Below are 15,418 nucleotides of genomic sequence, written 5' to 3' on the forward strand. Positions count from 1 at the left end.
TCCTTTTTCTGGACAGGCAACAAAAAGCACCATGTTGCACCTTTCAGCCAAAGAGGTCTCAGAGATAATTGTGTTTTCTCACAAACATATTTGATTCCTACTGTCTTAACTTCTGCATGGCGATAAATGTTACCCTTTGCACTCCTGCCTATCAGCCTCACTCTCATATGTTTGGTCTGTTATGTATTTGAAGTCTGATTTGTGATGCCATTGGTGATGCCATTGGTGAAACTCTGAGTAAAGCTCAGAGATTCAACCACATCACCAACATCCCTGCAGCTAATACCTACTGGTTTCCTATGGTCTCCCAGCTGCCACTTGCAGGTGGCATATCATCCCTCACTTGGCTGTCACCTCCCACATCGTGCTGAGCCAAAAGCCCCAATCCCCTCTACTTGTCACTTCTCCATCTCACTCCATGGTCGTCCCCCATTCACCACCTTGCCCGTCACCTCCGTCTTCCGATGTTGCAATTCCGATGTAGCAATTATTCCCCTTGCAAGACACTATTTGGTTCCCTCCAGGCTCCCAAAATAGTACCACCAAATGCCTCATTGATTGTACACGATAGTAATCACTATGCAACCCTCAGTGGGTGGGTGGGGGTTGCTGACAGGCATCAAGGATTTCATTTAGGCCCTTGCTTTTGCTCTGTCCTGTAACTTGGTCAAGGACCACTAACAGGCAATAAACCCCTCAGGTCTATCTATTAGTCCGTCCGTTCTTTTCAAGGTCAATATCATACAATACAGGATGAATGCTGACACAATACTGCGTCAGTAAGTATGAGGGAATGGTCGAAGCATCAGTTGAGGATCATTTGTATTTTTAAGGGCCCAGGTAGCACAAGGGAAAATTAACACAGACAAATTGATATGCCTTCACGGCATGTGTTCGAAACACGTGCATTTTAATTATGGCACGTGAAATCAAATGATCTTGAGAAGTACATGTATGCAATGAGTAGACTATGTACTCTAGAAACATTGTCTATCAGTCTGATCAGTAGAATGTATGGTATGAAAACAATGCAGTTCTAAGTAAAAGGATTGAAATGCGTTTCCGGTTCTTGACAGGGGTGAAATTCTTGCAAATCAATTAAGAAATAAAAGTGATGAAACCCAACTTCTTACAATAGGCTTGAACAGGCCGAGCAATGTGTAATGATATTGTTGCAGATGAATTTCAGTGAGGTTATAGTAGTCTATACATTACTTTAAAAACATATACACATTAGATTGTGCAATTGTTTTATTTCAGAATGCAGAATATGAACAGAGGAATGTCATTGGGCGAGCAGTATTTCAAGAGAGTGTTATGACAGCTTTTTATCCTGCTTTGCACTCTATAGTGGGCAAAACTTCTGTGTTTTCTTTTGTTTTTTTAACTGATGTATATAATCCCTATCCATCCAGAGCTTTAACTCAAATGGGAAAAATCATTGCACGCCCTACTGGACAAAGTTCCTTTTATTTTCTTCTCTAGGGGCGCCCTCTGCCTTTGCAACTCCCAATAAACATGCATTATGTTTACGTTTTTTTAATAACATGATTACATGAACACATGGACAATTGGGAAGGTATTATCCAAGTCAACCAAACAAATTCAACAATTGGTAACCACAGCTAAGAGGATAAATAACTACACTAATACACTGCAAAGATAAACCGTTTCTGTCTGTCACCCACTTTGCGTGACACGTTCACTCATTTTATTAATGGTATACTATTTCTTCTACTCAGGTATTACTACAGTTTTGACAATGACCACCCTTAGTACGTTTGCCCGGAAATCTCTGCCTAAGGTTTCCTATGTGACCGCAATGGACCTCTTTGTTTCAGTATGCTTCATCTTCATATTTGCTGCCTTGATGGAATATGGGACACTACATTATTTCACCAGCAACAGGACAAGGACTAAAGTCAAGGAAAAGCAGGCAAAGCTTGAGTCATTGGTAAGTGTGAATAGGTACCTCAACTCATCTAATTACAGTCAGTGTATATTACACAGGTAACAATAATTCGTTCAAGTGACAACTTGATCTGCCTTACAGTATGAAAAACAAAACGCATATTTTTTGGCCTGTCCGCACATAGTGGCCTGTATACTTAAGGAATAAGGATGTATGTTAACTTGAAGTAATAGTTACTTGATTTTTTAATAATTAATGTGTGAACTTGTAGTACATGATTGTCTCGATTCAACATCTTCCAATGGATGCGTGGGCAGGTGATCGAAGTACGCAATCATTTACGCAATCAAAGCATGTGGTTGGGTGCAGCCAGTATAGCCTCCTCAAGTCCACACGTCTAGCAAGATTCACAGCAAAATCCAGCCAATCTCCGCCCTATCACGAATTGCAACTTTTTGTTGAAAGTTCTTGATAAGGTGGCCACTCATCAACTTCAAGTGTATGTCGACAAGCACGACCTGCTACACTCACAGCAATCAGGATTCAGAAGTGCTCATAGCACGGAATCAGCATTACTCGACCTTCAATCTAAAATGCTAGAAATCCTCGATAAAGGCAAGGCCGGCCTGCTCATCCTATTGGACCTCTCGGCGGCTTTCGATTTATTAGACCACGAGAAGCTCCGTGAGGCCCTGGGAAATGCAGGCAACTGTGCCGCGGAAGCCATCAATTGGATATCCTCTTTTTTGAATGACAGAAAATCCAAAATCACCTGGGGTGGACATTCTTCTGGCACGAATCCAGTGGATTGTGGCGTCCCTCAAGGTGCTAGCTTCTCCCCTCTCCTATTCAATTTATATATACGTGGCCTCTGTGCCCTCCTTTCACAGTTGGATATTTATTTTACCAATTTTGCAGACGATACTCAACTTATTATAGAACTCAGTGGAGACCACACCACAGATAATAACAGACTCTCAGCAATCTATAATACTATAGAAAGCTGGATGAAAGCCCACTGGATGTGTCTGAATAGTTCAAAAACAGAATTTATGACATTCGGATCTTCAAAAGCCTTATCCAATCTAGGCCCAGCCTACTCATCATTTCTTATTAAGGACTCTAGCATCACGGTCCTAACTAAGGTGAAAACACTTGGCATATACCTGCAATCCTCATTAGGAGCAGACGCTCAAGTCGCTTTTCTTAAAAAGAACTGCCAGTACCACCAGAGATTACTACGCCGCATTAGGCCATATCTCAACGCTACAAATTGCGCCACCATTGCTAGAGCCACAATATTGTCCCGACTGGATTATGGGAATGCGCTGATGCTCGGTTCAAGTAAATCTTGCATTAAACAATGCCAGATCATCCAGAATAACACTGTTAGAACTATTACCGGGAAGTCTAAGCGCGAGCACATCACCCATGACCGAATAGGCCTTCACTGGCTCGGCATTGAGGAGCGTATTAAATTAAAATCCCTGACACTTGTCCACCGCTGTCTTTTTGGCACGGCTCCTACATACCTAGAGAAGGAATTTCTTTGGTACGAACCAAGCCGTTGTCTTAGATCAGCAAAAAAAGGGCTACTCAAAGTTAGCCACACCAGAGTCAAAGCTACTGGACTCGGGAGAGCCTTCCCCACCAAAGCTATTGCACTCTGGAACGAGCTTCCTGAGAAACTCAGATTAGAAAGTAGCTACTCGCTATTTAGGAAGCAGCTGAAAACTCTACTCTTTCGATAATTCGTTACATATTCAGCATGGACTCCTTTGAGTCCCCTGTCCTCCTTTTTCATGTTGTCCTGTGATCTGTCCTCTTGTGTTGTTGTCGCGCCCTGATGCTTGCGAGCTTCGGCGCGTTATAAATATATAAATAAATAATAAAATAAATAAATAGCCTGCATTTGCTTTTTGGGTTGCTGGCCATGAAAGATATGTATTGGCTATACAAAAAATAGCCTACCCTGCCCCCATACACACACCTTTATCCTCCCCTCTTTATATCCACGAGGGCCTTCAGAATTTACTAGAAACGTTATGCTCAAATATCCTTAATAAACTGTGTCATAAGAGTCACTATGAGATTTCTTCAAAATGGGCAATGTCGCATGCACACTAAAGGCCTTTGAGACTGGTATCCACCAGTCCTGCAGGGGAGCCGGGATGCAGAAGTAGTACATAAAATGGAGACCCGGGTAGGATACACCGGCCACTGGGGTACTATGTTAATTAACTTTTATACCGCATAAGCTGCCACTCTATTGGTCTTAACTCATTGAGAATTTGTCTGAATGAATGAACCTCACCCCATCTAGAGTATAAACCAGAACATGGTCTGTTGGGTGAAACACGAAGCAGGCAAAAGATAAGCAGGAAGTGTCACAGAATGTGAAAGTCAGCAACAAAATAGACAAAAGTCACAAAAATAGTGAAAGAGACCATATGCTTGAGTGATGGTGAGTGCTGGGATGGATTACGGTAGTATGGGTTTAGACCGAAAATAGGTCATGAAAAGAATCAATAATGTTCCATGCTGGACAATTTGGTTCTCTTGTCCGTTCGAATTGCAATGTGTTGTTAGTATAATATAAAATCAAGTTTTAGATGTCTGATGGCCTTCTGATGTAGTTCCTGTGCGTTGTGGAAGCTTAAAACCAGGTGTTCGTATTAAGTTCGCTTATGGGTAGTACTCAGGAGACCTGGTAAACCCAGAGGAGTCAAAGTCAAAAGTTGTGTGCTGAATGAAAGTTGGGGAAAACAAAGTGGAATTAGGCAAATATTCTCTCTGCACCAAGCTATACTAGGAGAGATAGTGGGCCTCATTACACGGATGGCGGAGAACCATACCAGCACCGCCTTGGCGGAAAGGGGAATTACCGCCCCATTCCAAGGTTGGCGGGGCGGTAATTCCCCCTTCCGCCATTGCCCTTCCCCATTCCCATTTTTGCCCCATAGGGCTCAATGGGAACGGGGAAGGCGCTAATTACGGTACCGCAAATTGCGGTACCGTAATTAGCTCCCTGGGTCCCTTTGCGGGTTGGTTTTTAACGCCTGCAAAAAGCAGGCTTTAAATCCCCCAACCCGCAAAGGGACCTCGTAGTAAGGCGGTAAGGATTTAACGGTACCGGTATTTTACCAGTACCGGTAAATCCTTACCGCCATCCGTGTAATGAGGCCCAGTGAGTGTGAGCAATTATATAATAGAATGTACTGACCTTTCATTATCTAAAGAGGGTCATATGACTCTATAATGATCATTGCACTTTCTGTGCAATGTTCTGACTGCTTGCAATGGTTGACTACCTAGGAATACCCTGCAAACCATGTATCTGCCTGTCGAATCAAGTGGCACCAGCACTGAGGGAGAGGCAATGCCACCAGGCAGTTATAGGTGACGGCATCAGGTCCACCTGAGGAAGTTACCTAAGTCTGTTCCAGTTGTAAGGCCATCACTACCTCATCTTGTGTCAAAAGAAACCATTTCAGAGACACGTGCACATGATTCCAACCCACTCCATAACCCAAGGGCTAACGACCACAGGCCTTCCAAGACCCCCCCATCACAAATGTAGAGGTGGAGTCAAGTACCCCCGCCAAAAGCTCTGCCCTCATGCTGCCTATATGTTGGGAGCCGGACATTGCAACACATGCAGTACCAGTAAGGATGCCTATAACGCAGTAAATCATGGAAACAAGGTATCCATTAAGAAAACCTTCTATTCATTCACAAAGAAATAATGGCTTTTTGGACAAGGTCCCGGAAGAAGTGTGAAACTGGGTGAAAGAGAGGACTGGTGACGTCATACGGAGTGGATGATAACGCACCTGGAAAAGATGCACGAGGCAGAATAACATAGACGTTCTGTAAGCTCTGAAGAGGAGATGGTAAATATGAGAAACATTTCAGGCTCGAGATGAAGATGCTCATGCTACAGAAACGCTGAAGAACATGTAAATCAGTTTACACTTGTACAGACACAGTAATGCAAGTAGACAAAATGTTCTTAAGGCTGCCTATGTAATTGATAGTTTTGCGGTGATGCACCAATGTATAATACAAAGGAATGTATAGAACCTGAATATTCCACAATGCACTTTAAGCAAGGCTTGAAACCCCGTGATTGGAAAGGGTTTTTCAGAGTGGCGCAGTTGGAAAATAACTAAAGGCGATGGAGAAATACAAGAAAGGCTTGGCTAGCCCATTACCAAGAAGACAAGGTCAACATGAGCCTAGTTGTCCATCCAGTAGATACACTGAACGTGAGAATGAAACAAACATCTGTTTGAAATGGAATGGAAAAACACTGAAGGCATCAAAAGTTCATCATTTAATAGAATTAAATGCTGCAAAAGGCTTGAAAATACAGTCTCCGAGTCACATGGTCAGATCAAAATAGACATTGGGTCGAGCTACACCGAAACCAAGAAGATAGTCCCTTGATTTCTCAGGCACAGAGAGCTTCTACAAGGCCAAGTTCAAAGCCTAATTGACTGGCAGACTGCAAGAGTAATGATTAATGTGGGGCTAATTGGAAGAGGAGGCATGATCACGCCGACCTTTTATGCACCTGGTATGGTAGCCTGCGTGCTGCTAGCGTGGGGAAAATTCCAGAAGAGTACAAAGGTACCAAACTAATGGTAGGGGCCACGTATTAAAGAGCCCTATAGTTTGTACAACCAATGAAGAGTGGAGTATTAGAGTGACACAAAAGATGATTTGCACTTGGGATGGGATTAGTTGCCCACCTGTCAATGGAAGCCCAATCACTTCCCCCGTCATTTTGAAACATATACTTAGATGTTCCTTGTAATCCTATCACATCCCCAAGTAGGTTTCCACATAGTGTGACGTCACTTATGATGAGTTTTTGCTATAAAAGTTGTGTTTTTGATGAGAAGCACTGAGAGAAATCGAGCAAACGTCCGTTGATGTCCGTTGTAACTTGACTTAGACAATGGCAAATAAAACAGCAACAAATATTGCCACCTTCCTGAGTTGGTTTGATTATTTGATGTTTGAGTAACTTCTGCATCCCCATTCATCTCAAAGTTTTGCTACCTCGTCTTAAAGTGCTCTAGGTCTATGGGTCTATGGGTTCACAAACATCGATGGTGTGGACTTCAAGACATACAAAAACCGTTATTGGGTTTGAGTGGAAGTTCTCTGTGCAGCAAAGCCTGTAAAAGCAAAAGGAAATATGAAGGCAGAGTACCACAAAAGGAAATACACCAAACGCGGGTTTACAAAGATACACAGATCTTTATTCTACAACTGAACAGTTTTCAAAGAAACAAAGTATCAGATAGCTATCTGGCCCTCAGTATATAACAATGAATACCAGCCCGTTCGGTGTGAGAAGTGAGTGGGACAGTACATCAGAACATTCACTCTTTTATCCAATTTTGTAACATGATGTCCAGCCCATTTACAGGTTAACCATTTCTCGGGCTAGGGGTTAATGCAGAGTTTGCTTTTAATGTGTTCATCTATAGGGATATGGATTATTTCCAGTTTATATACAAATAGGTCACAATGGCAACAGTGTGTCTTTGGATTCAACATTAAGCCTTCGTACATGTTTTATACAATATAGTCAAACAAGTGTTCACATTCAGTATTTAAACAGTATTGTGCTTAATATATGCTCGTGGATCAGTTTCGTTGGCACAGGTAGTCCTCAATCTACAGGTCAACGAAGGACAATGTCTCCTTACATGACCCTAACATTTGGCCTATGGGCAGTTTAAGCATTAACCTGTATGCAGAGGTCAAGACGGCCATGTTACAAACAGAAGAACACTGTTCACCATTTTAGAACACAGGGTGACTTTGGAGCGAGAATCAAAATGGCGGATGAACCTAAAATGGCGGCTTAATCAATCTAAGGTCAGAACCTTGCAACGCGGATTTCTTTGTAGAGCGACTGGGCTTAGGCCAATATATATAATAAAGGAGGCACAATATAATATCCCGTTCGATAAACCCTCCTTTTGGCCAAGCCAAGCGCTAAACTGCTTCTAGTCACTTTACGAGTAACTCCACGTCTCATTGTCCATACATCCTGAATTACTATCGGAGGTGTCAATTGCCATTAGATCAGTTACTAAGATTTCTTTCAGCACATATTCATTACAGATTTTCTCTGAGGCATATACTTTATGTCCTAATGTACCCATCGCTTGTGTGCAACATCCCCCTAGCATTGAACACATACCAGGAAGACATTGTATACAACAACAAAGAAACAACAGAATACCTAAAATAATCAGCAAGACTGAAAGTAATTTCCATCCCCAAGATCGCAAGAAGTCCCAGAACCAAGCACTAAGATCCAAGTTTCCTTCGGGAACATGCACTTCTGAATTTAGGACATGCAGATTCTGTATTGCCTTGAAGATAGTTGGGGAGGAATCTGCCCCAAAAATACAGCAGGCGGATCCCACCAATTTACATACTCCACCACGTTCAGCCAGGATGACATCTAATGCCATTCGGTTCTGAAGTGCTAATATCCTTATTGCTTTCTGTTCTTCATGTTATAGACTATGTCAGTGGTCCGGTTAATGATCCTCTCCAGTACTCTCGCAAGTCTCCTGATATCTTCAGAGTTCATTATTTGTCCCCAAGATGGCACAAAGGATTTAGCTACATCTCCTAGAACTTGCGCTGAAGTGTCACCATTCTCGTCCCGCCGCGGACGAGCCTTTGAAATCTCTACAGTACTAGCAATGAATACCCCGGGTAACAGAATCCCTAGGTAACAAGTTCCCTGCCAATCCCTGGGTAAACATGGAAACGCTACATTACCGCAAACACAGTAGACAGGTTCACCTACATACAAAGGTCTGTCCTCACTAGTCAAATTCGCAACATTGGCGCAACCTTTAGAATCACCCATTAACTGAGTACCATTCCTTTGTATGCAGAAGGAAACTGAATTGGGGCTGTGATTAACAGTGTAGGAAGGAGGCGTGGCATCCTTATTGCCTATAGGAGCCATCTTGAAAGAGATCAAAGATTGAAAAGGACAGGACAGTCTATCAGAAGGCCTAATAGAAGCAACATTAAGCTTACTCCTATTTGCAAAGAGTGAGCATCCCAGGGGCGTCAGAAAACATTTTGCAAACTTATACAAATTAGTCCCATCGAAGTTCCCCGAGATGCTATCGTTCCATCGGCAAAAAGAATAGTGCTCTAAGAGAAGCATAGCATGCAGTAGTCAAAGGTAAAGGATGAATATACCAACCCAGCCCCTTATCCCCATGTTGCGGTAAATGTGAACAGACCCAACAATTAGATTTGTTAAAAATGACACGTGTAGCATTCATGATGAGTAATAGTGTGTAGTTGTGATAAATCTGTCTGTGCTGAGAGTCTCTAGGAGATAGAGTGCGCAGATGCACGAGAGGAGTAGAAACAGTAGGTACATTTTCAGTAAGCAACACATTCTCAAACGGATGTACTTCTTCTAGATACCAGAAACCTAAGACAATGACTATTGTGAAACCAATTAACATTATCACAAGATAGCAATACGTTTTCGGGGCCCACACAGTGGATTGTCCATTCTCGCAGCTGGTCACAGGTTCTCTTATCAGTTCTGTACGAGCGGAGGCGGTTTCAGGCATTGTAGTCTTCAAACGAAAGCACCAATGTTATTTGCTGGCGAACTCCTGGCTGAGCGTTTTCTTAGTCCTTCCACAAACCCTAGTGAACAGAATCCCCTTCTGTACAAATGATCGGGCCAAAAAGTAAGCCCTTTGATGATTTCCCTTGATGGCACAGCCGAGCCGTGCAGTAAGTCTATTTCCTCGGACGCAGATCGTACCTTGTGATTCCTGGTACTGAGTGATCTGTGAACAACGTGTCGTCACTTCCCGTTGGAAGCGACGAATCCAAAGCAGGATCTGATACAAGATCCGGAACAAATTCAAAAGACAAAACTGTTGGAGAATGTGGAGACGAAATGGCTGTTTCCCCAGGCCTCGCGGGCTCAGGGAGACTCTCCAATGCACTCTTGATGCTGGTTGCTGCTTCGTGATCATTATTTACAGCATTGGTGAGGGGTTCTGTATCTTCTGTATCGTATGGCACTGGATGTGGAATCCTCTTGGTGTGCGTTGTATGTATCCAATTCTTTCGTCCTGCTACCCGCACCGCATTCTGTGTGACCAGCTAAACTTGGAAGGGGCCCGCCAATGAGGTGCGAGGCAAGAAGATCGCTCAAACGATTTCAGAAGGATCCACTCTCCCGGTCGTATGCTGTGACCGGGACCCTCGTACCTTACAGGTAAAGCCTCTCACACCTGCTGAAAAATCAAATACAGGTTTTTAGTTAATTGGCCACAGTAATCAGAGAGAAGTACATTACATTTTTGACGTCTCGCAAAGAGCGAGACTTTGGAACATTCCAAATATTAGCTGGTCTCCCCATAACCACCTCAAAGGGAGAGAGCCCAGTCTTAGTTTGAGGGGTTGTTCACATAGATAACAACATGATCGGTAAGGCGTACGACCATTTTAGCTTGGTGCCGGCACATGTCTTAGTGAGTTTGTTCTTGATAATGCCATTGTGTCTTTCCACTAATCCAGTACTCTGAGAGTCTCTAGCCGAATGGAACCGTTTATCGATCTGTAATCCTGCGCATATCTGCAGAATTACCACAGCGATAAAATGTGGACCATTGTCCGACCAGATGACTCTCGGAAACCCAAACCTTGGGAAGTATTCCTTTAACATAGTCTTTGCCGTGGTCATAGCTGTGGCATCTTTGACAGGGAAAGCCTCAACCCATTTGCTAAAAGCACAAATGACGACTAATACATACTTGAAATTGTTGCAACTCTCCATCTCGATAAAATCAAAATGAATAACCTCAAAGGGGACAGAAGGTGGACCAAAACTACCCCTAGGCGTTGATGTGCCCTTTCCCACATTATTCTGCGAACAAATCATGCATCCCTGAACAAAGTGTTCAGCTACTTTAGGGATTTTGTCATTTACCCACACATTTTGCAACAATTTAGTAATTCTACGAGCACATATGTGGGTGGGACCATGAGCCATGACAACCATCATCATAATATATGCGTCAGGCAGTAACCATTTCCCTTCAACTTTGTCCACCCAACATCCATCATCGTCCAGTTTCCCCAAGCCCTCAGTCCATTGCTTAGACTCTTCTAACGTGGCATCGGCTTGGATATCCCTTACGGAATCAATATCCTCATTCAAAGTACAGGAATTTGTGGCTTCCCTTGAAGTATACATTTCTGAAGAGAGATCAGTGGCAGTCTGTTTGGCTATCTGGTCAGCAAAAGCGTTCCCTTTTCCTACATGATCTACAATCTTCTGATGCGCTGCGCATTTTATGATAGCTAGCTGAGTAGGGAGTGCAAGTGCTGAGAGCCATGTTGCATTTTCGTACCATGTGCCCAAAGTCTACCGAAGTCTACCGAAGTTGTGAACCACCCCAAAGGCATACCGACTGTCAGTATATATGTTTACCGTAAGCTCTTTGGAAAGTTCACAAGCTCGGGTCAATGCTATAATCTCTGCGGCCTGCATGGAGTTATGCGTGATTCTCTTGGTTTCCACGATCGTGCTCAATGTGGTGATTGCATAAGCAGCCGTGGATGTACCATCTGGAAGTTTGAAGCAGGAGCCATCGCAAAACAGCTCCCCTTGTGGAGTGTTCAAAGGAGTATCTTTCAAATCTATTCTACCCTTTGTCTCTTGTTCGGTAGTGTAAAGGCAGTCATGTGACTCTTCGTCACTACACGCAGTACCTTGCAGGAAATGTAAAAGTTCAGCCGGATTAAGAACACAACACCTCTTAATCTGTATGTGCAATGCAAACCAGATCAATTCATATCTCTTTTATCGTGCGGAGGTGAGGTGTTGCGTTTTTGTTTTGTTCAGTAGAACATCTACAGAGTGAGGTACCATCAGGGTTAAAGCATGGCCTAGGACCATTCCCTCGCTCTGTTTCACAGACGCAGCAGCAGCAGCGACAGCTCGCAAACATCTTGGCAAAGCGCATGCTACAGGATCAAGGGCAGAAGAAAAGTAGCCGCACAGCCTATTCTTCCCTCCATGTTCCTGCGTTAATACAGTCAAAGCACATCCATCACATTCATGCACATACAACACAAAGGCCTTATCGTAGTTTGGTGTGCCCAAAACTGGTGCCGAAAACAATGCAATCTTGAGCAGATCAAATGCACGCTGGTGTACCAAGTTCCACAGCAATGACGAAAAATGCCCTTTTTCGTCAAAGCCAACATTGGTTTAATCACTAGTGAGAAATTGGGGATCCACTGCCTACAGTAAGAAGCCATTCCTATCAAGGATCTAACTTCTTTCTGCGTATTTGGGACAGACATGCTAGAAATGAGTTTTATCCGTTCAGGCGTCAACCTTCTTCCCTCCTTTGACAGGAGATCGCCTAAATAGGCGACCTCCTGACAACAATATTGACATTTTTAAAGCAAAGCTTTGTGTCCATGTTTAGCCAAGTGAATAAGCAACAACACAGTGCCCTCCTTACATGCGCTCTCTGAGTCAGCAGCTAAAAGCAAGTCGTCAACATATTGAAGCAGTGTACAAGTAGAGGGCAACTCAAAGGTATCGAGCTGCTCTTTCAAAGCCCTACTATAGATGCTAGGACTTTACGTGTAACCTTGTGGTGCATGCGTGAAGGTAAACGATAGTCCCCCTAAGGCGAACGCGAACAAGTATCTACTGTCTTTGTGTATAGGAATACTAAAGAAAGTGTTCTTTAGATCCACAACATTAAAATGAATAGCTGAAGCCGGGATCAAAGTTAATATTGTTGTCACATCAGGCACAATTGGAAATTGTGGAGCAACGATCTTATTGATGGCACATAGATCAATTATGAAACGAAAGGGAATTTCATTATCGCCTTTTTTGCACACGGGCAAAATCGGACTATTGCACAAACTACCTGCAATTTCCTCAATCACCCCTCGATGCACAAAATGCATTTCAAAGCTTGCTGACCATCGAACAAAATCTTATACTGTGGAATACGTGGCATCTTCACTCCATGTTTCAAGACAATTTTAACAGGTTCAATTTGCAAAACACCAACATCATTATCATCAATAGCCCACAAACACTCCGGAACATTACTGAATTCCGGCAGAAAAGGTCTGGTCAAGAATTGAGAGACACAAAGTTGCTGTGGTGAAATCGTCAAATGCACTCCATAAGAAGAACAATGAATTACCACATTTAATTCCTTCAACAGATTCAACCCCAACACATTCCCTTCACAATTCAAAGTAAAAAGGAATGAACAGCGGTCCGCAAATGGACCCAAAGAAATAGGTACCGGCGAAGAAACCGGACAGACAACTGGTGTATCAGAAAACCCTACAGAAACATTGGTTTGCCCTGACAGTGGGATGTTTGGAACCCGTGAATGATCAATGGAACACTTCTGTGCCCCTGTATCTATCAAGAATAGATGTTTCCTAGTTCCCACTAACATCTCAACGTAGGGACCTTTCTGATAAACGGGAATAGGTGTCGGTTCCAAACCCTGTTTCGGGCAATCCTAGCGAAACAGAATGTCGTCAAAAGGAAGTTCTTCAGAGAGGTAAGCAGCAAAAGGATAATCAAAAATGTTTCTATTATCCGCACTAGGTGCCTGATTGTCCTGTGAAAAAGGTTGTTGTGAATCCTGTGAAAAGTGACCTCTACCAGGGCCCCCTAAACCTGGGCGACCTCTGGATCATCTACCCATATTTCCAAATGTGTTATTCGACCTCTGTTGGAGGATCGGGCATTGTGCACGCCAATGACCCTCTTGTCTGCAATAACCACACTGGTTAATGTTTACAGAACCCAAGGGCGCATTACCCTGTGGAACATACTGACCTCTAAACTGCCTACTACCCCCTCTAGGGCCTCTAACAATTTGATGTAATAATACTTTAGTTTTCAAGTCACCTTTTCTCTTTTCGACTCTTTCTTTTTCATTATTGACGCGATTCTCATAGTACTGAGCCATGTGCAATACTTCTGACTGAGACTTTCCTTGCCAAGCACTCTCGGAGGACATCATTTGCGACAGGATGTGAGGCAGCAATCCACGCACAAATTTGTCCATGAATAATCTTTTCCCAGACTCTGTGCCTAAGTCTTGTCCACTGAAATCTGAAAATACCTGTTCGAACCGATTAAAAAACTCGGTAGCACCCTCAGACCTCCCTTGGACACAGGCAGTAAGCGTGTCCCAAATAATTCTCTTTTCAGGAATTATAGTTTTCAATTTCGTAACTATTCGATCAGGCAAAGTTAGTATCACCTGAGGCGGTCTTTCGCCAGCTGGCCTTTCTCCATCGAGTCTAACCATGTTAGTCCATGCATCTCCTAACCATGGTACATCATCTATAGTTCTAATCTGTTTCCACAAATCAACAGGCAGGAGTATGGGAAATAACAGGTCAATATCACTTAGAGTGAATACTGAGGATTGCAAAACAGACTCTTTGTAGAACCCCGTCGGATTCTTCCTAATGTCAGGAATAGATTGTTTAATAGTGTTCACTTCCTGTCTTGAGAACGGGATGTGAACGAACTGTGACACATAATGTGCAGGAATTTCTAGAGCAGCTGTACCTGCTGCAGCATCAGCGGGAATCTCAACTTTTGGGACAAATGTCAGAGGAGCAACTGACATTGCTCCCAACTGAGAAGTTGGCAACTCCGAGCACTTACTAAGCAACAGATACCAATTTGACCGCTAAAGCAGCCGAAGAAGTGTCAAACGAAAAAGCTCTCTTATAAATACTCAATAACTCTGCGGGACAACAAATCTTCTTTTTTACACACTCATCCTGTAGGTACTCTACCATTACCTGTATCACTTTCCTCTGCATTTCTGGCGTATACCAACTATATGTGTCATATACTTGAACGGGAGTTATCGACGTGTCTGAGATCCATCTAATCACATCTTTTATGCAAATTCGCGTTTCCTCAGTTATCGATTTACGACAAGGAAGGAACCGTTTCTGTACGAACATAACGTCCAAACTATCACCATCTTCATCATCATACCGTAACCTTTCCAGCTCCCTTCTATACTCAAGAACCCTCTCAACATGCTCTTGTACTTTCTCTGCAGTATCTCTAGGAAACGCTAAAGTATTCAGATCCCTCAATCCTTGTGGGAAATCTATGTCATTCAACCTGTTCCACATTACACATAAGTGAATTCCTAATCCTTCAATACAATTGTTTTTCTCAGGAAAATAATCTAAATTAGAAAGTGTGACAAAAACATTATCTTGTTCACCCTTCTCCATGCAATGCTTATCCCATGCAATGAACTCATGTTTTTTTTTCTGGAGACACAGTATCAAGAGTTACAACACTCGATCCCGCTCCCGATCTACTACAAGAGGTGTAGAACCACTTGGAAGAGGGAGAGTAGGCAAGTTTTGAACATCAGAGAACAGAGG

At 43.1% G+C, this 15,418-nt stretch overlaps 1 protein-coding gene across 3 annotated transcripts in view; it reads left to right on the forward strand.

Annotated features, from left to right (window-relative positions):
• The window catches only part of GABRG1 (gamma-aminobutyric acid type A receptor subunit gamma1), a 916,720-nt gene that overhangs the window by 892,082 nt on the left and 9,220 nt on the right, over positions 1-15,418 (forward strand). Inside the window, exon 8 of one of the 3 annotated variants that reach the window (XM_069631725.1) lies at positions 1,842-1,954. The exons of 1 other annotated variant lie outside the window; for it this stretch is intronic. In XM_069631725.1, the coding sequence (XP_069487826.1) occupies positions 1,842-1,954 (113 nt within the window). Of the gene's footprint in view, positions 1-1,742; positions 1,955-15,418 lie in introns of all 3 variants that reach the window. One more of the 3 variants, XM_069631724.1, reaches the window with a different exon arrangement.

This window comes from Ambystoma mexicanum, chromosome 6q (assembly GCF_040938575.1).
Source record: "Ambystoma mexicanum isolate Mex_15411 chromosome 6q, UKY_AmexF1_1, whole genome shotgun sequence".
In the NCBI taxonomy this organism is placed as follows: domain Eukaryota; kingdom Metazoa; phylum Chordata; class Amphibia; order Caudata; family Ambystomatidae; genus Ambystoma; species Ambystoma mexicanum.